The sequence below is a fragment of the Motacilla alba genome, chromosome 1 (assembly GCF_015832195.1).
Source record: "Motacilla alba alba isolate MOTALB_02 chromosome 1, Motacilla_alba_V1.0_pri, whole genome shotgun sequence".
NCBI classification, from domain to species: domain Eukaryota; kingdom Metazoa; phylum Chordata; class Aves; order Passeriformes; family Motacillidae; genus Motacilla; species Motacilla alba.
In genome coordinates, this window is record NC_052016.1 from 57015700 (window position 1) to 57041219 (window position 25520).

The window sequence follows — 25520 nt, forward strand, 5'->3', positions numbered from 1 at the left end:
TAAATTATTTAATTTCCCATGAGCCGTGCAGCTAAGACAGCCAGTATGTATGACTTACTTTTTACTTTTGACTGGCTGTGTTAATTGGGAAAGACTTGCTCAAATCTAATTACTTTTAATAAGGATGCTTGAAGTCATGGGTACAGTATGTGTCTTGATTCAAATGAGTAATAATGATCTGAGTTCAGTATTTTAATTTGGTGAAGATTTGAATATCCTACCTCCTCTGTGAATAAATTGTACTGCATGTCAATAATGTATGCTTGTGATCTGCATATGATAATTGCTGTTCACTTATGGTACCCCTACTGACATTTGGGAGATTGGCCTGTGTTGGTGCTGCATTTTACAAGTATCATCCTGCAGAAGGAAGGGAAGGCGAGTCTGACTTGTCCCAAAGTTTTTCTCCTCACTGCCTGACTTGAAAACATTGGATTGGTTTCCCACTAATACTGTTACCAAGACTTTCTGCTGACTGAAAATGCATGAGGAGGGAGGGATAGCATTTTTTGTTATTTGCTGTTCATATTGTAAGCTGGCATTAGTTCTGCCTTACTGGTTTTTATCGAGCCCTATGCTAAGATATGCCATTGGTGCGTTGCTGATTGTGTGTCCACCCATTGATTTGGGTGAGTGGCCACTGCTTCATTACCAGAAATTATATTACTGATAATATCTTGCTTTGGTCTGGCCTTTTGCATTTTTGTGGTCTCATACGTATTTTTAATATATATATATATATATTACTAAATGTACTCTTCAGCATTTTAGTTTGTGCATATTTCTATTAAAGTGACATTTTCTTTAGGAAGAATGGGTTGATGATTCAGAGAAAAGCTCTGGATTTCTCAGGAAGTCTGATGTAACAGATGTATGTTGTCAGACTCGTTTTCTTCATGGGTTCACTGGCATTTTATGGAGTGGGGAGAATGATTTCCAAATGTTCTTGTAAGCAAGTGATGAAAATGCTGCCTCATCTTTAAGTTATATTTAGGACTTAAATGAGGTTCTCTATATCCATTGGAGAGTAACTTGAACATAGAAATGAGAGAGAAGGTAGGGAGGAAAGTGAGGTTAAGATAAGGAAGGCTTATTCTGCTATTATGGCTTGGATTTTGTGTATTGATTTGTTGTTTGCTTGTTTTAAAAACTGTCTAGTTGTCTCCTAGATTTAAATTGCCACCATCAGTTGTTAGAGATGTTAAGACTTCTTGAAAGCAAAGATTCCAGTGTTCAAATGAATGAATCCCATTGTATTACACAGTAATTTACCTCAAATCTTAAATGTCTAAGGATTTGTAGACTTCATTTGTGCTGAAAGACCTTGTGAAGCAGTTACAGCACTTGCATCCTGATTTCACCACAGATTTCTGTGTGTGCTGCCTTAGAAATAGCCTGTGAAAAAAGAACCTGGTTTAATAACATGGTTTTCCCGTTTTACCCTTGGGCTCTCTGCTATATCCTTTCTAGGGGATAATGATTAAAGTGTAGAGGAAGTTCTCAAAACCTGTGCCAAATGCTCACCTTCTGGAAAATATAACAGTTTGGGGGTTTTTGTATGTTTACATGATTTTCAAGAAGAAGCATTGAACCTAATATTCAACACTGATTGTATCTCCAAAGAAATATATCAATATAAAATATATTGTATTTTTAAATAGAAGCCAGAATCCTAAGGAATTTTAGCAAAATAGGAAACAGACAAAAATATTTTAAAATACTTGAGAATAAGTCAGTCACTCTTTATATCAAATGGTAGTGGCCTTAGTTACACGTCATGTGCAGTAAATCTGTCAGTGTTTGTTGACATTATTTCCAAGTAAATCTTTCTTTGGCCATCAAGAGGCAATAGAACTGTTTATTCTTTTTATCTAAGATGTACTGTAAGCAGTGCAAACACCATAAGAATATGCCCATCTCTGGCCCACAGAGGTACATTTTTGTTCTAGTGGATTGGAGAGATTGACAATATTTTTTTTTATTGTGTTGTGAAATACATATTTTTATACATGGAAGACAGACATTATTTTTAAAGTCTCACAGTAGTGCATCTGCTAGTAGTAATGAAAAACTTATCAACCGGGTAAAATGTTTTAGAAGAATCAGACTTAAAGGTTGTCATAATGGCTTTGATCTAGCCTTCTGGCTGATATTCTGTTCCCCTCCTGAAGAGCAATCTTCATATAAGCAAGTGTAGATAATGACATTGAAGCATGTTCTCTTGGTAATGTGATGGGTCTGTGGACTGCATATAAATCACTCAAAATATATTTTTTCTTTAGCGCTTGTTTAATTTTAGATACTTCTGTGCACTTGTTGGGTGCATTTAGCAGGTAACTGACTTTCAGCTGTTTATACTTTACACATTTACACATTTACTTGGAGCATACTGTATCCAAGTTAAATCACCTGATAGTCTTGGAATCTCTGAAATAAAAAATTGCATTGTTTTCTTGATTTTAATTTTTTTGCTGTCTTACCGTACCTAAAGTTGAACTACAACAATAAGAAGTTTAAGATTTTCTGAAAGTACTTGCTAAATTTCCAGAAATAATTTTAAAAATCAGTATTTTATTAATCTAGGTGCTAGACTGTTATGCCTGAAGATTGCTGTAGAAAGTAGAATTCATCTTAATCACAAAAGATTACTTAATGAAAAATCTTAGAATACAACTAAAGTGAGTTGGAAGTTTTCCTTTTTTACGGCTTCTCATGATAAAAAGATGCCCTTAAGGATGAAATCCTCATGGTACTTCTGGTAAACCAGCTGTAAGCAGATAGATACTGAGTTCATATACTTAGATTTTTGGAAAGAACGTAGCTGTCATGTTAATTTTATTTATTGTTATTAATTAAAAGTGGTTATTTTGGAATGTGGTTTTTTAAATGAATTTTGGGGGTTGGATCTCAAATTGGGAACCTGACATGAGTAGCTCAGGACATTCTTTATTATATTTGGGGGTTTTGGGAAATTGACATTGCAGAGTTTTTCACTATATGATATTAATTTAAATTCCTGTGCTCTGGATATACTAATGTGTAGCTGCTAGGCAAAGCTAAAATGCTGTATTATATTTAGATACGCTTTCAAAGACCCAAGAAATGTCTGTTCCTGCTTTTTAATCATATTTTAAGCTGTACTTAAAATTTATTAAAATAAGAAATCTTTTCCACCTATTACTAGAAGATATTTCTGTTTCAAGGAAAAAAATGTCTGTAGTTATGCAATGTATATTGTGTGTGAGACAATCCCGTGGCTCCTCTGACAAGGACCTGTTGTGTAGTGGGCTTTTTATTTATTTAGTTGGTTTAGAACTGATGTGACTTTCTGTGGGGTTTTCCTCTGTGTCTTTGGAGTTACTGTTTCATGTTGGCTATAGTGGGAACATGCTTTAGTTGCAGAATGTGTTAGAGATTATCTCTATGGTTATCTGTATGCTCAATTTGTTGTGAATTATCTGCTAGCAGAGTAAACCTTTTGTGGGGTAATTAATGCTGCAAACAATACAAGGCTGGCACAATAATTTTTAAGCCTAATCTTAAGTCTGTGTTTTGGTAAGGAGAGGGACAGTTCACAAGTGCCATCTTTCTCACTGTAATCTCATTTGTCCTGTATTTCCTACTTCGTTTAGGATCTTAGAAGTAGGCAGTCTCTTGCTCGCCTGTCCTCTCCTTTTCTTCTTAGTCAAGTCAGAGGAATCTCTCTCTAGCAAAGTTGCTCTATTTCTTCTGCATTTTGCCGGGATAACTCTCCTAGCAATTCTCAGACCCAGTTCAGAAGTTGGCAGGAGCTGAGAAATCGAGAGAGAACTGGATTTGCCACCAGTATTTAGATAATGTTTTGCTGTACGGTGTAGGCTGCTCCATGCACCTGGCCTCGTGGCAGGAGAACAGCCCCAGGGGTTCATGCAGGCATGGCATTCATGGGCCTGCATAGCTGAACCACCAGTCTGTCCAGCAAGACATAACTTTAATTACCATAGAGGCCATTAAAACTCAACACCAGTTTGTTCAGTGAGTCACAATAAAGTGCTTCTGATCAGACTTGTTTAGATTTATCATGGACAGTTACTGACTCCTCTATAGAGAATCATTCAAGTACTGAATTTCCACTAGTTGCTGAGGCTCTGTTGTCTAGCAAAAAAGTCTAATCTGCAGCAGAGGTTTTACTCTTTCACAAAGATGCCAGGGTGAAAGAAGGATGACAAGAAAAGCAGAATACCAGAGACTAAATTAAGCTCACAAGATGGAATTTCAGGGTCTGAAATGTAATTTTCTGCCCAGTGAATTGAGGATAAACAAAACATGTGTACAAGTCCAATTTTAAATCTGTTTTGGAGCTAGAAAATCAGCAGTTCTCCCTTTAGAAGCTAGTAATAATGTAATATAAGTGTAGATTTGTCATACTAAATGTTGGGCTCTCAAGTAAGAGTAGTGTCACAGTTTGTTCTTTATCTGGTTTCAGGGTTAAGAATGCTTCTGCATAACCTATTGTTATATATTTATTCTTCGCACTTGAAAGCCCATCCTAAAAGAGGTCTCAGTGACTGTGTAAACTTCACCCATCATCAAGGACAGTGATGGTGATGGAGATGGAAAAGGCCCAGGTACTCAATGCTGCCTTTGCCTCAGTCTTTACCTTCAGGAGATCTTCAGGAATCCCAGGGCCCAGAGACCAGTGGGAAGGTCTGGACTAAGGCTTTACCCTTGGTAAAGGGATAACAGGTTAGGGAACATTTGAAACAAGCTGGACATCCATGGGACCTGACAGGTTGCAACCCCAGTGCTGAGGAAGCTGGTCGGCATCATGGTCTGACCAGTCCTGATAGTTTTTAAAAGCTCATGGCTGCTGAGGGAGGTTCCTGATAACTGAAAGAGACCAAATGTGACTCCTTTCTCCAAGAGGGCAAGAAGGAGGATTTGGAAGCTGCTGGCTGGTAATCCTCACCATAATCCCTGGGAAAGTGATGGGGCAAATAATCCTATAATCCATTTCCAAACTTAAGAAAAGTAGATGACTGGCAGCAGTCAGCGTGTCTTTATGAAGGAGAAATGATGCTTTACAAGCTCGATAGCCTTCTAAAACAATAGATAGCCAGCTTGGTGGATGATGGAAGATCAAAGGACACTGTTTGGGCTTTAGAAGGGCTTCTGGCAGTATCTCCTTGAACATCATCGTAGACACAATGATGAAGTACAAGCTCAATGGGTGAACAGTGAGGTGAGTGAAGGGCTGAGCTGCCAGGCTGACTGGGTGGTGACTGGCAGCGTGAAGGCTCACAGGATGTCAGTCCCTAGCAGCCTAGCCCAGGGGCTGATCCTGGAGCCAGTGCTGTTTAACAGGAATCTCATGAAGCTCCATGAAAGGAGAAGTCAAGTTAATACAATTTTAACACAGTTTTGTTCAATAGTTCCCCTACTACTTCTACGATTATTTGGTTTCACTCTGTATTACTGAAAATCTTACCAGTTCTCTGCTTTCCAAGATTATTATAATTATTTAGGCATTTCCTCTTTATTCTGTTCATTGACCACCTTTCTCACTAAATATTTCCAGAAAATAGAATCTACTTTTTTTGTTGTTTCTTTATGTGGAAGATAAATGGAAAAACTGTCGAGTAATCCTATAGGCCAACTTCATGGTGTGTAGCCTAAAAGTGAGGCCCATTGTTGCAGAAGCTGCAGACACCCTTCTTTTCTTACCTCCCTTGCTTTCCTCCACTCTTGATACTTGCAGAAGAAATAGTGGCAGTAACTTCCATGAGCATTAGCATTGCTCCTTTCTCACAGCAGAGGTCTAGAAGGAACAGATGCAGTAACTTTAACAGAGTTATCATCCTATAAAGACTGTCCATTCTGGTTTTTTAAATCTTCAAGCTCATTTTCTGACCGTGCTTCTTGCAATTAGAGCTAAAATGTATCTGTTCTTGTGACAGCCAAAATTTAATAAGGGCTCAACCAGAAAAGTGGCTTGGAGGAATGTTCTTACTATAAAAAGCAGTGCCTCTTATAGGTAGAAGTGCCTCTTACAGGTGTTTGTAAATGCACATGAGCAGTTGGGAAAGCTATTTAACCAGATAATACCTATGAAAAGCATGTCTCTGGGTTTTTTAAACAGGTTGGGGTTTGGTGGGTTTTTTTCCAATTTAGAAGCATCATTTTCCTTTGCTTTTTTATCCCACCTGAACACCCATCAGCCTCACTGCATTGACCTTTGGGGATATTCATGACCTCATTTGAACTGAAGGTAATGAAGGTAAAACTGTAGCCCGAAGACACACCCACTACTCAAACCAAACTCCTGCTCCTTACTAGTGCTGGCACTAGGAAACCTGATGGAAATTATGGGAGAAAGGGAGGGGACAGAAGAATTTCACAGCTCTTTCAACAGTAGCACAATCTCAGGCTAGCTTAATCAAACAAGAAAACACACTCTGGGTGACATCTGTTGTATTGTCAGATGGGGGGATGTATTCCTCTGTTCTTGGAGAAGTTTCCATTTTAGAAAGGTTCTGCCTATGCTGATGCTACGGTTTTAGTTCACTGAATTAGTCAGTAGCTGGCGATGACCTCCCTTGATCTGTGGAAGAGTTCAGGCAAGGTTCGTGCGTTGGAGCCCGGTGTGAGTGGGGAGGATACGGTGTCACTGAGCACTGGGACCTGGCTGAGCATGAGCTCAGGTTCCACACCCAGCACTGCCTGCAGCTACACTGAACGATTTCAAAGCAGCTGAATCCCAGTTGTTATTTTTTTATGATCACCATTCCCTTTTGAATTAGGTTGCTGTAAAAGTTAACTTGATTTTTTCCAGATCTGAGCGCCATATACAAATAAAAGTATTCTGACTCAGTGGATTGTTTTCAGTTACATATTCTATATTTTAGATCTCACTTCACAGCTGAGAAGCCAAAACAGAGATGAAAAAGAAAGAACTATTTTTCTCTTCTGATCTGGCAAAAAAAAAAAAAAAAAAAAAAGAGAGAGAGAGAGATAATAAGATCTGCTAATTTTAATAAGTTTTTAAAAAATTAGTTTAGATTTTCAAAGCTTTTAATGATTTAGTGGACAAACAAGTACATGGGAGTTTGATACTTATCCAGATTAGACACTTCATAATATACAAAGCACCTGTTAGATGTTTCAGAAGCTAAATGCCTTTGAATATCTAGGCTGTGGTGACTCAAAATCATTTATCATTTCAAGTATATTTAAAGCAACTGTAATTACTACTGCCTTTTCTAGGAAACTGTTGAATTTCAAATGTGGCATCTTTCTGTGCTTTCTTCCTTGTGTACTGAGCCTAAAGTACTTTCTTTTTCTTTTAGTTAATAAAAAGCAGATTGTATATTTTCTTTTGTACATTTTATTGCTAAATTGCAGATTCCATTCAAATATAGCATGCAAAAAACCTTGAGTAACATAACCCTCTTAAACAGGAAAAAGGTCATTTGCCTTCTTCCAACATAAGCAGTCAGGTGTATTAGACCTCATGTCTCTGGGAGACCCAAGACATTTTTTGGCTTAGCAGGAAGGGATGGACTCTGAAATATATAAAAGACCAAGTTACAAAAGCTGCACTTTTATTTAACTTTGCCTCTGTGAGGACACTTGTGCTTCTGAAGAACAGCAGCCAGTTGGAGAATGCTGGAGCTCTTCAATTGCCTGTGCCCAGACTGAAGCATTGCTGTTGCAAAACCTTCACCACGCCAAAGGAGAGCCCTTGCAAAAGTGCTCATCGGTTAAAAAGTACTATGTTCACGGGGGGGGAAAAAGCAGGAAAGAAAGATTCTACCTCTCAAATTGACATCTCTCCTGCCACAGATTACTCCAAAAGGTGAAACAATACATACTTACAGATAATGTTCTAACTAAAAAAAAAAAAAAAAAGTCTTGCTTCCCAGTACATAAAAAAATATTACAGAAAATATTTTGCCAGTCAGAACAAGCATTCTTATGTAAGATCAGTGAGATTTTTTTTTAAATCCAAATTGTTGTCTCCTATCTAGCCAGCATCTAAACACACTGTTGTGCAAGTTAAGAGTGTTACATAGTAAATTCCAGACGGTGTCTCACCAGTGCTTGCCTAGGAGGATTATGTGAAAAATGAATTCCAAACTACATAAAACAAGACATATTCCCTTCAACGACTGTTTAGGATTGAGATGGTTTAATGACAATTTTTGAAAGAATGGAGAAAATGATTTTGAATAATAACAGGAGAGCACTAAGGCAGATGTAACTGAAAGATATGTATGTAACGAGAAACAGAAATTTCACTGTAAAATCTATGGCCTGATTTTTCCTGACAGTACCTCACAGCACTGTAGTCATTTATGTAAAGTTGCTGTAAAGTAGCCAGTGGCTTGAGTCATGAAGATTTTTGCTGACAGCTATTTATGTTTACTTTGGATATTCAGAAATATTTTCAAAGGGATGACAGGCATGGTGACAGCCTAGCTATTAAAGGTATCAAGTGAGCTAAGAAGTGTATGTGCATGTCCTGTTTATAACCTACAGTCAGGGAAAGAACAATTTTATTTTTTGATCTATCACCTGGCATGACTTCTGGGGTAATCCTGATTTTTGAAGTGTTGTTCTTCCCACCTTGAAACAAAAAAGTTTTAAAATTTGTTGATGTTACCTAGCTTAGTCATTAGGTCCCTGGCCTAACTGGAGCTAGCATTGATCTGAGCTCCCTGAACCTGAGCTTTCTATTAGCACCTCTGAGTAAAATGAGAGAAAAGCTCTTATACTGTAATGAGCCAGGATCCAGCTATTCCAGGCACTTCACTCACAGCAGGGGCCCGAGTCCTGGAGGATGTACAGTCTTGTTTGTGGTGGTACATGTCAGGGAATTACACGTCAAGGAAGGAAAATTGACAGCAGTGATACTTCACCATTTGAAAAACTGAGAGGTAGCCTATGAGCAGCTAAATCTGATGGTGTTCAGTTTCCCTGTTGCAGCCACATAATTCTAATGCAGCTGTTGCAATAGGTAGCATTTTTTTGAATCGTTCAGAGTGGACACTGTATGCATAAGGCCCACCTGAGGAGACTGGAGGTGTTTGTGTTACAGGGGCACGTGTGCCAGCTCAGACCTGAAGCCTGGCTGGTCTGACCCTCTCTCTGAGGGGCAGAGCCTGATACCTGATAGGAAGGTGTAAGAGGCAGCAAATGTAGTACAATCTGATCCCATGTCCATCTCATCTTGTTCTATAGTAGATGGAAGCTGGTTGAAATCCTTCCAACATTTTTGTTCTCATTTTTTGAAAGAAGGAAGATAACTGACTTACCTTCTAATGTTGATGTTTCTAGTGGAGCAAAGGGACATAAGCAGAAGGATACCTTTCTGCAGAATAATGTAAACATTGAGGTGTGAGTATCAAATAGGTCAGCCAGAAAGGAAGAAGTGTTAATAATTGAAGACAGAATGAGAGAATGGAAAGGAAAGTTTAAAAAAAGCACAAGTAAGCAAGTAGCCTGTCACTGCACCACCTTATTTAAAATCAGGGAAAACTTTAGGAACTGCTGTGGCAGCATTAAGAGAAAGAAAATATATCTGAAGAAAAATCTATCAAATGTATTTGAGATTCAAGAAAACATTTGTGTTAAAAATCACACGCAGGAAGTGCATTGAGATAAGATCTGTCTGAGGGGTGGATTAGTATTAGAGAACAAATTGGAACTACTGCACTGAAAATTCACCTTCTAATTAGATAATCAATGAAAACATTATACATGTGCAATGTGTTACAGGGAGATGTCTTGTAGAAAATGGATATTTTGAACATGTTATTCTACAAGTGAGATAAAACTAAGGTGTATGATATAGTTTGTTCGGGTAGTTTATAGTTTGCCTTAGTTTTGGCATCAGGTCACCATTCCAAGTGGGAACACACCCCTCCTTGTGTGTCTTGCTGTGCTTTCTGTCACATCTCAGGTATCTCAGGCATCTCTCTGAAAATGTGGGAGCTTTTCCATTCCCAAGGCAGGTTCCATTCCTGGGGAGGAAAGGGAAAGGGGAGTTTTCCCCAGCTCCATGGCCCTGTCAGAACAGGGGAAGAGCTGTTCTTGCGATCCCGAGGTGTGTCTGAGAAGAAGAATGAGGAGAAACAAAGCTGAGAACTCTTATGATCTGAGCTGCAGTAACGTGCAGTAATTGTGAGTCGTCCCTGGAGACCCCGTAGGAACAAACAGGTTGCTTCGAAAAATGCCATGTAATGGAAAGTGTCCCTGCCCATGGTGAGGATTTGGAATAGTCAATCTTCAAAGGTCCCCTCCGACCCAAACCATTCCATGATTCTGTGAATATCTAGCAATGGGTATGGTCCAGCCCTTCTTCCTGGATTCCACCTCTCTGCCCTCCCACAGAGTTTCCTGGGTGGTAGAAGACATACAACTCTGTGACAGAAGGGAAGTGGAACAGGGAGTTTATGACTTACTATGGCCCTAAATTCTGCAGTATTTGAGGATTTAGTCTATGCATTGTGTATTGAGGAAATGTGTAATAACTTGAGAAAAATAGGGACAGCCACACAGTCTGGATTCCCTCTGTCCTCAACCTGGTACCAAACTCTTACGAGTAAATTAGCAAATACAAATTATACTATGAGTGTGTGGGTGGGGTTCAGTTACTTCATCTCATCTCTGAAACAGAATGAGAGTCACCTTCAGTGGTGGTTTGGAAGCTTCCTGCTGTAAGGAAGTTCTGACACCTCACGCTAGGATGTTTGAAGACTACTGATATATAACCTTGTCTCTAAAATACAGGTAAGGGTTTGTTACAAAACTGAGAAGGGAATAATTTTATAGGATTTCATTAATGGTAAAAAGCTTGTTCAGGGATGGTTCCTGGAAACTTCAGGTGAAGAGCAGGAAGAAAATATTGATTAAGTTATTCTTTTTGCCTGCTAATGCCTGTGGTCTGTGCTTGTGGGACACAGGCTGCATTTTGACATGCACAGCAGTATTTCTTGCATCAGTGTTGCCTGAGTCTGTGCCCCAGTGGTAGTGGTGCAGATTTCCTAATGGCTTTCAGGATGGTCTATTTGTAGCATTTGTATGGTAAGTCTGGGCAAACAAAATTTGCTTCTGGCTGGCTGATGCTTACAGACACTGTTCATCTAGGAAGAAATTCAGAGGGGAATGACAGAGTCCTAAGAGGACATGTCAGTTTGACAGCTCCAAAGAAAATTCAAGGGAAGAATAATAGTACTTTGAATCTTGAAGGCATAATTCCAACATTAACCAATTAAACCTCCGCAAAATGCCGAGTTATCATTTATTATTTATAGATTGGGCAAAAACTCCTTACAACCTATTCCATTACTCTAATGAATTCACTAAACAAGCTGAGGATGAGAGCTGGGTGATGTGTGACTCTACAGTGTATCTATGAAAATATGTTATTTTATTCTATTAAATACCATTCAATAGGTTTCTGTTTAAATATTGTATATAACTGTATCCAAGTTGCCTGTTACCTTTGCTTGGGAAATACAAACATGTGCTTAATTTCAATGCTGCTGTCTTCCATTTTGATGCAGTTTATGATGTAAACATGCATTCCTCGTGCATTATTTACCGTTCTCTTGTTTCTGCCTGTTTTGCTTCCCATCACTAGGTGGCAATAGCTGAACAGTCACTTACAAACAGGAGGCAAAACAAAATGGTGCAGCAAAACTAATGAGACATAAACTAAGAAGGATTTCTATTACTTTATTTAGAGATTATCATATTAAATGAGATTTTCCTGATGAAATCTTATTTTGTGGAGTGCTTTCTGTCACTCTGTACTTTTAATTTGGATCATAGCAAGATGTTTGTTTTACCTTGTTAATACATGGGACATCATAGTACATAAAATTTGGTTGGTTTTGATCTTTGATTCAGCAGAAGACATTAGAAAAGCTGTGGATCTAATGTATGTGTTATGTCATATCTGCCAGTCTCTGTGAATAGCTCCCATACCTTAGGGTATCTATAATTGTGCTAGACACCTATATTTAGGCACTGGAATACCATTGGGCTATGACGAGCATCCATCTGAAAGCAGGCGCAGTCTTTCAAGAGCAGGGCAGAAAAAGGTTCCCAGAGAAGGGAATGTGAAATCATTAATGCAATGCAGCTTATCCCAGGACATGATGATATCCTTCTTGTTTTTCTCTGTTAGGTGTGTTCTCCAGTGGAATCAACTGAGTCTGGGAATTGCTCTTTGTAGGGTTGCTTTATTTTGCCCAAGAGGATTAGACTGTATCAAAACCATGAAGATGCTAACAAGCAGCCCTTACTTATTCCTGAGGTGAAGAAATCCAGACAGCCTCACTTTTATAAAGACTGTACCTGTGTGAATCCAATATGATTCCATGGAAATCAGAGACACAGATGTAATTCAATATACGGTATTATTTGGCTAAAAGGGCTTAGTATTTGACTCAAAATAAGGAGGAAAAGCTATATGAAGCCATAGAAAATTATAGTCATAATCATAATAAAGCATGTTAAAACCTTCAGTAGCTCAGTAGAGCTACTTTAGGCTTTGAGATGTGTCCACACCACTGCTTGGAAGACAAAATTTGAATTTATATTTGCTTTGTTACTGTTGTCATCTCTTAGAGGCTTTCAGCTGCTCTTCGCATTTAGTCTCAGATTCTGAAGAGTTAAGATTGCAAAATCCACATAGGCCCTTTCATACCAAGCTAAAATGAGCCCCAGAAGATTGTGCAAGACTGTGCTATATTCAAATCTCCATGTGCTTTTTTAAGGATTCCTGCAAGCATTGCTGAAAACACAGGGGACTAAACTGCTTGAATGACTGTAATAAACAGTAGCCACTAAAACTGTAAACAAAATTAGTACCTATGCTACTAAATATTAAGAATCTAAAAATCCAGTTTACAAAAGTAGTTACCCTAAGTATCATGTGTATACAGTGAGGAGAAACAGGCTGCTTTGAGCAAATAATTGTGTTCTTTACTGGAACTTTCTGGAACTATTGTGTCATTCTGAAGGCACTCACCTCCCAGTGTAGGCATCTGAGCTGGATGCCTCAGATATTGTGAATACCTCCAGCAGTATGTGGTTTTGTTATTCTTGATGCTTTACTGAGTGAAAGCTTTGGAAGTCTATTTTTCAGATGTTTTGCAGTGACAATAGCTGTTAATGCAGCATTCTGCTCACAAGGACACTTCAGACCGTGCTGATGAGCAGTGTCTCCCAGCTTATTTTTCCCAAAGTTGGGGCATGGAAACTCCACAGCTGCAGACTGTTCAGACTGAGAAGGGTAGTAGCCAGGTAACCAAGGTTCCTGGATATTTGTTTCCTCAGATCTCAGAAAACAGTGAGAGAACAGAAGGTGCTCAGTGTGTCACAAATGTGGAGTGTGAGTTACACACAAATAGTTTAAACATTGCTTATGGTAATCAGCAGGTAGTTCATCATGGCAGGCACATGAAAAGCTGTAAATTTTGAATCTGTGGTTTCGTATGGTGAAAAGAAAAGGAGCTGTTATTGTCAATTCCCATGTAGTAATGTCATAAAGAAGGAGCCCACTGCACCTGTAAATGTGTAAGTCTGTAACAACCTTCATCAGACAATCTACTTTCACAGACAGATTTTGTATGCTCATGCCTGTCTATCTTTCACAGCCTGGAAAATGTAATTAAATTGTTAATATCGCATAGTCAACAAAAATGAAAGTGGAAGCTATGTAACTTCAAAATTTCTTAGTCTTGTGAGCCTACCAAAAATAAATTCAGAGCACTAAATTAGAGTGCTGATGTTTCTGCCATTTCAGTGTGTTATTCCTGTTTTAAGAGTATTTCCAAAATATCATTAAAATCATTATATATGGAAGATGTTTTACTTGCAAATTTAGACTGGCAAATATTTAAACCTAATTTAGCATTTAAAATTCTAAAAAAGATTTTATGACTAATGATAGAAATTACTAAGATTTTAATTGATTATACTTTTAACTTTAAAGAAGCTGTTAAAAGTTAAATTCTGAGTCATTTATGTTATGGGTGATACTTTTGAAAGCAGAACCAATAACAGAGGAGTATCAAACCTGAAGTAAATGTTAACAACTACCATTCTGTATGAAGTCATTAATACGATGCCAAAAATATACTCTGTTAGAGTGGTGGCATTTTTCCTTAATATGCTTTGTCTCAATATATCCATTAAGCTTTTCAGCATTTTAGTACAGCATCATACTGTCAGTGGAAACACACACTAGGTAGACATGTTCTTCAGAAAGACTACTAAATGGTGAGAGCAGTGAGATTCTGCAATTATGTTGTGATGCAATGCTTTAAAAAGACCTACTATACATGAAATTGGATTCCTTTGGCTTCACATCACTTCGGAGAAAGTCGGTAAAAAAGATTCTGGGGGTCTGCCACTCCTAGACTGACAGCTGAACATAGCTGTAGCCTTTTTAATGCTATTCCACAAGAAAGTGCAACTAGGCATTAGATGATACTTTAACATGCCAGATGCAAACTCTTCCTATGGTAGTTGAATCCAGGTGTCCTTGGATGCAATAGCCCATTTATTTCTTCACCAAATGATCATAAAGTCAAGAAAAGATTGCTAGACTGGTTAGACTTGATAACTGGTGAAGACCAAGTGGCAGGAATGTTACTGGATCCTGTTCATACAAGCTGACTCAGAATTAGCAAGGATAGATCTGCAGATCTGAAAATACAAACTTGAGAAATAAAAAGGAGCTTGATAGTGACAGTTAAGAAATGTGCCCATGTGGGATGTCTGAAATTTCTTTTACTTGAAAGCACACTTACCAATCAACCAACAAAACCTTTAACTTTTCATTCTGCTTGTGAGGGACACATGGGACTCTCAGGAGCATCCGATGGAGCTAACAGGCCACCCGTGTCAGCTGGTATTCTCCGGACAGCAGCAGCACAGAAGAGCTGAGAAATACTATGTGAGTGAATAAAAAGGAAATGGTTAAGCATCCTTACTCCTTTACAACTTCAAAACAAGAACATTGATTTTAAAGAGTCCCGTGTCCAGTGAGGTTGAGAGACGGAGAAAGAACAAGATTTGACCACTAACTATGTGAATGCTTTTGCCTTTAGTTTCTGTTTTGTCTTGTAGAAGAACAGAGGTAGGAGGAGTAATACAAACAGAACAAAAAATCAGTTGTGAGGTGTTTAAAAAACCCTCAAAGATCTTCAAATTCACATTACAAAAACCAGGTAACTTCCTATTTATTCAGTCAATGAAGAGCAGGCATATGACCTTGCAGCTTGGGTAATAACATTTTTGTTGAGCAAAAAGAGAGATTCTGCCCTGTGAATATAAACCACAGATTTGTTGGGGGGAAAACTATCTGCATCAACAGAGAGGTTGCTTGATATTCAAGACTGAAAAAAAAATTTGGTGGGAGATTATATTTAAAGATGTGGATTTAATTTAAAATTGGATAAAATCTAATATGGATTTAGGAAATACAACTACTTGCAAATTAACCTCCTGTTTTTATTTTCAATAAGAGAGTTGCAATAAAATTAATTTATCTGTCATCTCCAGAAAAGCATGTGATATAGCACTACAGGGGAAATTATTACTTAAATCCTTGAACATAGGAGTTAATGCAGTATTTGTAAGGGTGAATAAGGACTTCCAAACCTACTTGGCATTCATTGTGTCTGATGAAAAATCAGTTAGTGGGATGGTGGAAAGTCATCAGTCCTAGATCTTGGAATTTCCCTAATTTGGTGTTAAATTTAACTTTAATTGTAAAAGTCTGGATTGTGCTGGGTAAAACAGGATGACACAAAGAGGAGGCTTTGTCAGTGGGGGGTAGGGAAGAAGGTACAAACGGGACAGCAGGGTCTCAATATAAATTGAGGATGCAGAGTGGCAGCAATGATAATTAACAGCATAGAGAGGAAGAGCTGATCAGCTTTCATTGACATGGCTGATGAGATCAAACCTGAGATACTCTGAACATTTCTGGTAGTTCATGTCCATGAAAGGGTGTAAACATGTTTTGAGAGAAGTTCATTTAGGAACTGAAAGAAGGTTTACAAAGTGAGTTTAAACAACAGCCTGTCATTAGTGAGGACACAAAAGCTTATCTCTAGATGAGGTATGTTTGCAGAAGACATTTAGCATATTTTCAGTGAGAACCACAAGAGCGTGGTCTCAGTGACCCTTGTGTTCCTCAGTTTCCAATCCAAACATCAAATATTCCACATACTGAAACTAAAAGTAATGTGCGAATATAATTGCTGGCAAAGTTTTTCAAAGAATCAGCAGCAGACAAGCTCTATTTTGTCTCAGATACTATAATTATGAAATGCTGCAGGAAATGTGTTTCACTAAGTGAGAAAAAAAAAGTACTGTTATTCCCAGGAAATAATATCTGGAAGGATGATACCAAGAATATGTGAAACAAAAAGTATTTTGGAAACTGATTCTTATTTTTCTTCATTACCATTAAAATATGCATAGTGATGTAGTGTGATTATATGAAATAAAACCTTAGGAATATGGAAATTGTACCTAGCAATTAAGTATTTTGTAGAAAATACAGAGAGATTAAAAAGCAGTGAATTGCTTCTGCCCCATTTTTCTTATGTGAATTCAGTTCCTTTTTAGAAACCATTATTCAAGATAAAAATGATATCAAACTGAGTTTTCTGTGGCTCTTTCAGAGGTGAATACAAAGCAGTGAGCTCTCTGGCTTATTTGGCATTTTGAATTGTGAGCTTGCTGTCTCTCATCTTTGTTAAGGTGGGGGGGGGAGGCGGAAAAAGTGTCAAGAAAAAAAATGACAGCACGTTTTTCTGTAGCAGTGAAAGAAAAGCAGAAGCAGCCAGTCTGCATGCCGTGGGTTTAGTGCTCTGGAAGTGCTTCTCTTGTGCAACTGGGCTGAGGGAGAGCCTTTTTTCCTTCCCAACGTCACTGCAATCAGATATATGGGTGCAGCTCTGCTTTGCTGCAGCATGATGCAGTTGCGTGTAGTTCAGCGGGCTCTTCTTGGAAGCAGGCGGAAGGAGAGCAGCTGACCAGAGCAGGCAGAGGATGTTCATTAGAAGCTGCTTTCTTTCCCCCTAAAGCTAAGCGCTGCGTGCGAGATTCCCGCAGCTGCAGAAGAGGCGGTTTCAGCGGGGCTTCAAGTTGATACTGGGTTCGCGAGAGGAGGCGCATACACGCTCGGGCTGGCAGCTTCTGATGGGAAAACAGCTTCAGACAGGCGGGCTGCACGTTCTCAAACGCACGGCTCAGACACCCTTCGGGAAGATACTCGAACTGTGCCTATGGAACAAGTGCCGTGCTGCTGCGTATGCCTTAACCGGCCAGGAGAAATTAGCCCGGTTGCAGGATGGAATAAATGAAAATACTGAGTACTGAGGGGGCGGGGGAATAAAATACTCTTCAGCTAGAATTAAGAACAAGCCCCGAAGGAAGAGCAAAGGACAAAAATCTCATGGTGTGTTGTTGTTGTTGTTGTTGAGCTTTTTTTATTTTTTTTTTAATGAGCTTACCTACCATGAACGGAAGAAGTGGATCTGCGGAGACTTCATTTCCTCCTCTGACCCCTCGTTTACATCACTGACTGGTGACAGTCACATCTACATGCATAGTACCTGCCACTTCAGCTGCTCAGAATTATAGAAGCCTCTTTGTATGCAGCAGACATGGCTAGCCAGCAGGATTCAGGCTTCTTTGAAATCAGTATCAAATATTTACTGAAATCCTGGAGCAATAGTGAGTAGCAGAAGAGTAATCTTTTCATATTACGCGTTGCTTGATAAATAGCTAGGGCAACCTAAAGGATAGAATCTTACCTTTCTGTATGTTTGTGTTGTGTGAACCAAGTAATTCTTGCTTTTTTTCAGCTCTAAAAATCAAAATGTCAGAGATTTAAATAGGTTTCATTAACTGCAAGGGCTGTAATGAGATTATACTAGATTTTGCTTGATTAAATTCTGAAGTTAGGCTGCTTTCTGGGTCTAACAGTACATTGCAAGGAGTGCATTCCAAACAACATTTCCTGCCTACATGTTTGTTTGATTTGTTCAGACTTTATCCAAATATTTTTTTAAATGATGTTTAATCACAAGGGTGTGGCATTGCTCAGAAGTTGGTTTTTATTAATTGTGCGCTGAGGACAAAATATAATTGTTCTACTTCAGGTCTGAAAGTCATTTTGATGTGATGGGAAGCAAAACATCAATTGCTTATAGCTGCACTTCCCACCCTCTATGCTTAATTTCTGAATCTTATGCAATATTTCTAGCCAGAAAGAATCCATCTGTTTATCTGATCCAGGCTGGGTTTTGCAGAATGTAAACAAATACCATTTTAGTCTGCCTTAGTCTTTTTAGTACTGCTGTTCCTGATTTTCATTGCTTTTTTAATCAGTTATAGACGTTTTAGCAATATTATGTAATGAAGATGTCTGAATAAAATTTAGTGCTTGCAAATATATTCAGATTAGGTAAACTGATAAGATAACACTGGCAGAAATTTGCTTTTTAAGTTAAAGTACATGAACAGTATATTCCTTCTCTATAGAAGCTTTCATTAACAGTGCTAAATCTCCATATTTAACTGTTTTTAAAAGGTAGAACACAATGTCTCTGGAAAAATCCAGCTTGGCTATGTGGGAAATAAGGTTCTCATCATCCTACTATCTATAATTTAATAATGTCTGCATAAAAGTCTAGCATTTAAAATTTCTGTGGTATAAAAAATTGCAAGATCTGCTGAATACAAGGAGAGTACCTGCAAAGAAATAAACAAAACACTATGTTAGATGTGTGACATGCAAGTCTTGTATTCATTAAATGATATCCATAGAAACTGTATTTTTCCAGGTCATTTGTAACCTCAGTAACACTGTAGTGCTTGTTTGAATCTGTTTTTCTACCACAAGTGTGAAGCCACCAGGGAATAATAGTATTACCTAAACAACATTGCTTATCTGCCCTCCTACAAAAATATTTAGTGCATATTCATTCAAATGAGTGATCCCACAAGGACTAGGAGAGAATTTTATGATTCAGTTACCTTCTTGGACTAATATTAATTTAATACTGAGAACATAAGTGTGTATTGTGACGGCACATATTTTATAACAAGCTAGGCACAGCTTATGACAGAAGAAAAACAAGTCAGTTTATGGTGCAGAAATCAAATCAGTACTGGCATTAATTTTGTAATACCCTACTGTAACTTGAAGTAAAGCCAGCACTTAAGAATATAAAACCAACTACATTATAGAATTAAATATAAAGTGTTGGTTTTTTTTTTCTTTTTCCTTTACCTTGACGTACATTGAAAGTATTTCAATATAGGAAAGGTATTTCTAGTCTGAAATTAGGAGTCCTTAAGTTCTAGTTTAGGGAAATGGAAACAGTATATGAATAATGGATATTTCTGACATTCTTTTAGTGACTAAACACCCCTTCTACTGTATCTGAAGAAACAGTAAGAGGAAATAGAGTAAATGAACCCAGGTTGCCTTAAACTTGTTGCCAACTGGGTTTGTTTTTGCTTTCGTACTGGAAGGGTATGTTCTTAAATCTGAACATATCCTTTCTAGCTGAAAAACAAACTATTTGATAAAAAGACAGTAGGGAGTTAAAGAAAACCTAGGGCTTTCTTCAGCTCTGCTATGTGATGGGTGGAGCAGAGGAAAACACTTCCCTTGCTTGAGAAACTGCTGGGAAGCCTGCACATGCATGCATGGGAGCATGTTTGTCTGAGAATAGGTGCTGTGTCTGCACACCCAAGACCAGAAGTAAGCCATGAATTATGATGTGGCATTTACATAGCAGCGAGAGGTCTAGCATACAGTTTTAAAATAAAAAGAACTTTGGTTCCTACAGTGTATATCTTGCTGCAGTGTTAACAGTGTAGAGGTGCTGTCCATGTATGTTTCTGCAAACTGGCACTTCAAAACATCAGTTTAAACAGCATTGATCCTTCCCAGGCTTTCTAGTCCCACCAAAACCAGGTCTTCCCATTGATTTGTGTTTTGGCTTGCACAGAACATTAGCATTTTCTAGCAGATTGCCATCCATGTCTGTTGCCCATGCCGTGAAATATACTCAGTTATTCTACTTGGAACGACATTTCCCCCTGTATTTGCTATCTAAGGAGTTTAACAAACTAGGGTTCTTGACATGCCAGCCAGGATTTCAGTTCAGTGTCCCACAGCACTCACTGAGGTGCTCACCAAGCATGCTGCTTGCATTTGCATGTTCATCATCCAGCTGAGGAGGCAGGTAATTTATGGACCATGGGGTCAGTGCACTTTAACTGTTGCAGTCAGGATGACCCAGAGTGATACAGTCTGTGGGGTATTCTCAGAGAGCCTGCGCCCTTCTTCCTGGGGGATAAAAAAAGCCGAGTCACAGTCTGGCTTTCGAACGATCCCATCAAACTGAGAGATCTCAAAATACTCCTTTGTGCAATTCCCAAGACAGACTTTTGCTCTGCGTGTGTCCATAAGATACTGTGCACGTAATGCTGTCTGGAAAATATTCCTGTATTGTGTTGGAGATGGAATCAGAACGGGGATTCTGGTTGGAAAATAAGAATCTAAGGGGCCTTTTTACCCATCTCATGTGTTCTTATATTTTCTTAAATATTTGAGTGTTTTTCATCAGTGCTGCATTAGTCAACAACTGCATTAATCATTTGCATTACTTCTTTTTTAAAGTACTGCTAAAATAGTTATGCCTGCACAAGATGAGTGGTTCTTACTTGGCCCACTGAGGTCAATAAGCTGACAAGAATAAAACAGGCCTTACCAAAACTAGAACAATTAAGAGTCTTTTCCTCAGATTTGTTGTGGAAATATTGCAAAATGCATTTTTATAAATAAACATTTGTAATTTATTCAAGGCATAATACATTAATACAAAATGTTAAGAATTTGAAGCCTGATCTTTTCTAAGATTTTTTCTTTACTTTTTTGAATGAATAATACAGATTTATTCTGAATTTAATTTCCAAATGTCTTTTTCAAATTCATAGTTTAAAAAAAATCTGAATAGAAATTTTGAAATCTAGCCATAAGAACCTAAAGTACCATCATTATAAACTGCAGGAAAGTCTATAATAAATTCTACCTTTTGCAGTTCCTAGATCTGATCGGCAATTAAGTTTATTGGATGAAAGGATTCTGTAGAAGAATCTAAATGGCACAGGTAGATGGCTCACTCGTGCTCTCACAAGTTAGCTCCTGTGTGGGTTTGTAGAAGCTGCATTTCTTTGTCTCACAGTTACTAGAGTTAGGTTTTAAGGTTTCTTTCTGTGTAATGAAATGAAATTGCATATTCTGCATAGGGAATATTATATTTGGCACTTCTCATAGAACAGAGTTATCTGCAGGGCCTGATTTTAAGGATTGCAATGCTTGTTTATCTACCTTTGAATAGAAGGGGGGTTTTCTGCAGCCTTGTGTTTAATGCAGACTCAGCTTAAGGACTTTTCTAGTATCAGGACTTCAGGTCTCTTTTCCATGGCCAGACTTCTTTGCCTTCTTCCACAGTAGCCAACATCCACATCAAAATCCTCATGCCATCATCCTCTTCCCCTCTGTGCTGTACAAAGCTCGCTGCTCAGTCCTCCTACTGCACTCTCTGCTCTTTCTCTGCGCCCCTGTGTGCCCAGTCCCTGTGGCAGCTGTCAAAAGCTGCTTCTTCTTTACAAGGGGTGGTAACATCACGGACAGCCCAGGCCTGGGACCACCCAGACACCCCCATCAGCTCACATCCCACAGCACTCCCAGCAGGATCTCTGGCTCCCGCACAGCTGGCTGGTCACATACCGAGCTGAACACATCAAAACAAGTTCTGTGGTGAAAAGAGCATCAAGCGGCAGAGACTTCCCAGTGGCTGACGTGAAGCCTGGGAGTTGCCAGCTTCCATGTGGTCAGCCATGTTCTGTCCTTCTCTTGAAGATATGTTTCTACCATGTCAGGAAAAGAAATTAGTGAAGAACTTTTCATTAAATGAATGTAATATATAAGGCAATAAAACTCGGCCTTTTTACAGAGAATGTTCATGAAGTCCTGTGTCGATGAACAAGAGAGAAGGGAAGGCCACAGGCACTTTCTTAGCTGAAAGTCTCTGTTATGTCCAAGTGTGTGATGCATTTGTTTGATCTTCTAGTAAGATTTTATTGTGCATAAGGGTGATAACAGCTGTTTTGTAGGGCTCCCTTTTCTACAGTCAAACACAGCCTGTTTAAGGCTGAATACTCTGAGCACACGATACTATCAGGCTTAGAGATTTATAGCAAGATACCAATTGAGGGAAGAGGCTCCTTCCTGTTTCCTACTGCCTACTTAGGCAAATACATTCACTGAACAAGGAGAACCTAGCCTTCCTTCCCTGCTCTCTTGCTCTGGCATCCGTACTCTTGCAGGCCCAAATAACCTGATTTCAGAAGCTGATGTGCTGCAAGCTCATCCTGCATGGAGAGGATCAGTTCCTGCCTGAAGCAGCTGGGAAGGGACTGGGCCAGTGGCTGTGGTGAGCAGACCGAGAAACTGGGACCCGTGTGTCCTGCTGGCTCCTGAGGTCCAGCTCCAATACACCTGCAGAGTGCTGGCCCTTGCACAGCCACTGCCTCTGCGGAGCCCTGGGCACCAAAGCTTTAGTATCGGCTCCTGTCTTAGCATCTGAGTCTGCCTGGGACAAGGGATGACATTAATTCATGTAGAATTAATGTCAGCTGTTGTGCTACCTGAAGGGGATTGATTGCTTGGTCCACTGAGCCTGAAGGGAGGGTGCATAGTGTATTCTTCAGCTCTAAGTAGTCTGTGACTGTCAGCAGTAAAGTGTCTTGCTTGATAATGTTGACTGTTATCTCCCAGGAACTTTCTTTGTGTTTGGTCTGATCTGAAGGGAAAAGTAGTAAACCACAGTGTTTAGGCTGGTTGTGTTCTGGTGGTACCCATTATAGAACTTGCATTTTGACATGGTTCTTCTCAGAAGTAATGGAAAGTGAAAGTTTTATTACTTTGGAAACACGAGAACTCTCTAAAAATGATTTTTTTTTTTGTTTATTTTGATGATTGCTACTCTGTTGTGGACATTCCAGAAGCAATTCTACCATACTTGAAGGGGAAAAAAGGATGAGAAAATCATAAACACTTTATTGCAAGATTCAGTTGATTTGTAGAATGAGTTTCCTTTCATTAAAAAGTTTGAATTACTGCAGTAAAAAATCTACAAATGCTTTGACTGCAATATAGTACATAAGTTTTTGTGGTAAAACTTCAGAACACCAAAATATAAGATGATCTGGAAACTAGGCTTTGTTAGTTACTGGTAGATATTCCATGAAGGTTCTAATTATTTTACTTGTGGTGAAAACAAAACTATTCTGTTATACTGTATGTATTCACTGTGAGTGATTAATATGTGATATCCTTGATGTTATCAAAATACCAGCAGCTTGTTTTTTTCTAGTATTGCTAGTTATTATTCAAAAGGATCAGGGAAAAAATGAACAATTCTTATGTTTCCTCTATGTGTATAGCATACTGTTGAATAAGCTGTGGTAGCTTTTATTTTTATATGTCTATATAAATATAAAAACTATAATTATGAAAAAGGGAGTATATGTAGGTATAAGGAAAGTGATAAACAGGATACCTTAGGAGTATAAAATGTACAATAGTGTTTAAAATTTAACGCTGGATAATATAAGTTATTTTATTAATATGCTATATTAAATTTCTACTTAGCAATCCTTTTCTATTTTCTCCACTTTTGATACACTCATTGCATTAATAGTTTAACTCTTTTCTGTGTATTGACTTGGGGGCAGTAGGAAGCAGGCTCTACACCTACAGAATTACAGTGGCACGTGCTTGTCCAACTTTATTTTCTGTTTTCATTCCTAAGTTTCTAAACAGTCAGAAACTACAGACACTTGCTGTGAGTTGGTAGCCCTAGAGACTGAATTCCTGTGGGTGTTGAAACCATAAATGGCACATAGTGCATTGCAGTAGCTGTGACTAGGAGGGACAGTCTCATCCCAGTGTCTTACTCCTGTTGCCATGCTTCTACCCCTTCTCTGCCACCCTAATTACCCATAGAGTTAATATCCTGAAAGCTAAACTTTTTTAAATGGTGTAGATGCTGGTGTCAGCATGAGAAAGGGGATGAGGGTACACTACTTGGGGTGGGAGAGGCAGTTTTGGCTGATTCCTGCTATTAGGCTGGTGGAACTGTATGGTAAATCAAATTTACTTTAATGATGACTCCTGTACCTATGTCTGCTTCTAAATAATAGTTCCTTCTCCAGGAAGGAGACAAGCCTCACTTTCACATCCCTCTCTTTTCAGAGCATCAGCAGTGAAGTTGTTGCCATTGTTTCCATGATAAATTTGGAGTGCAGAATAATTTCACAGATATGAGTAGTTGGGTTATTTGTAAGTCGGTAATTTTTCAGTCACTACAGTTACCTAATCTAGATTAGAATCAATTGTCCATGGAAAGAAAATCGCTTCTCCTCAAACATTCTTTCTTCTGAATCCTTTGTCTATTGCACTAGCTAAAAGGAATACTAAACATAATCAAACTTGTCAGTAGTTCTGTCAGCAAATATTTTAAGTTCTTGAATGGCTTATATTTTTAAGAATGCTAATAGAAAGGTGTTCAATGGTATGACAAAGCAAGACAAAACATCATCCTGCTGACAGCTGGAAACTAGGGCTGCCAGTGGAGGGGGGATTATGACCCACAGTTCAGTTAGGTGCCAGTGAACAGGGGGGGAAAGCAAAGGATGTAGGGCAAAGGCAATAAGACAAACATATTAAACTGTAGAACAGGATGGAGAGACAGCCTTTTATATATTGTATGCATACCTTAATTGCATGTATACAAATTACATGCATTCTGGAAAACACTAAGGAAGAAGTCAAGTGCTACATGCAGTCACAAGTTACAGTGTCACAGCAGCAGCAAGCTGTGTGTTAACAGCTCACATTGTTGGCATGCTGTGATGGATGGATGCTTAGAAGCTCTTTAGGGAGGACCTACACGGAAATAAGGAGTGGAAGTTGCTGTCTTTGTGAAGGAACTTCTTACAAATCTGGGGCTCTTGTATGGGATGGATGTGTGACAGTGTGCTGGAGAGTTTGTGGGTCAGGATTAGAGCAAATGACTTCAAGTGTTACAGGGTGATGGTGGGAATATGTTGCAGGGCATTGATCAGGGTGAGGAAGTGTAGAAACAACTTTGAACAACTTGAGGAAGTTCATGAATTGTTGATGTTGGTTCACATGAGAGACTTGAACTTCCTGATGTCTGCTGCAAGTGTGAAATAGTAGGTTGCAAGCAGTCAAAATTTCTTGAAAGTGTTGGAAGTAACTTCTTGAATTGCAATAGACCAGATGGGTGAAGTGCAACTGGGTCTGTTACTCGTTAACATGGAAGATCTGACTGGAGCTCCAAATCCTGAGAAGAGTGGGGAAAGGGTGGCTGTGTACAGACCCTGGACTTAAGGAGAGTAGA

The 25520-nt window shown here is 38.7% G+C and overlaps 1 protein-coding gene across 11 annotated transcripts in view; it reads left to right on the forward strand.

The window, feature by feature from the left end:
* The window catches only part of FRY (FRY microtubule binding protein), a 223706-nt gene that overhangs the window by 48444 nt on the left and 149742 nt on the right, over window positions 1–25520 (forward strand). For 3 of the 11 annotated variants that reach the window (XM_038127429.1, XM_038127451.1, XM_038127455.1), the window contains exon 1: window positions 16813–17745. The exons of 7 other annotated variants lie outside the window; for them this stretch is intronic. In XM_038127429.1, the coding sequence (XP_037983357.1) occupies window positions 17676–17745 (70 nt within the window). In that variant the 5' untranslated portion in view covers window positions 16813–17675. Of the gene's footprint in view, window positions 1–16812; window positions 17746–25520 lie in introns of those variants that run through there. One more of the 11 variants, XM_038127503.1, reaches the window with a different exon arrangement.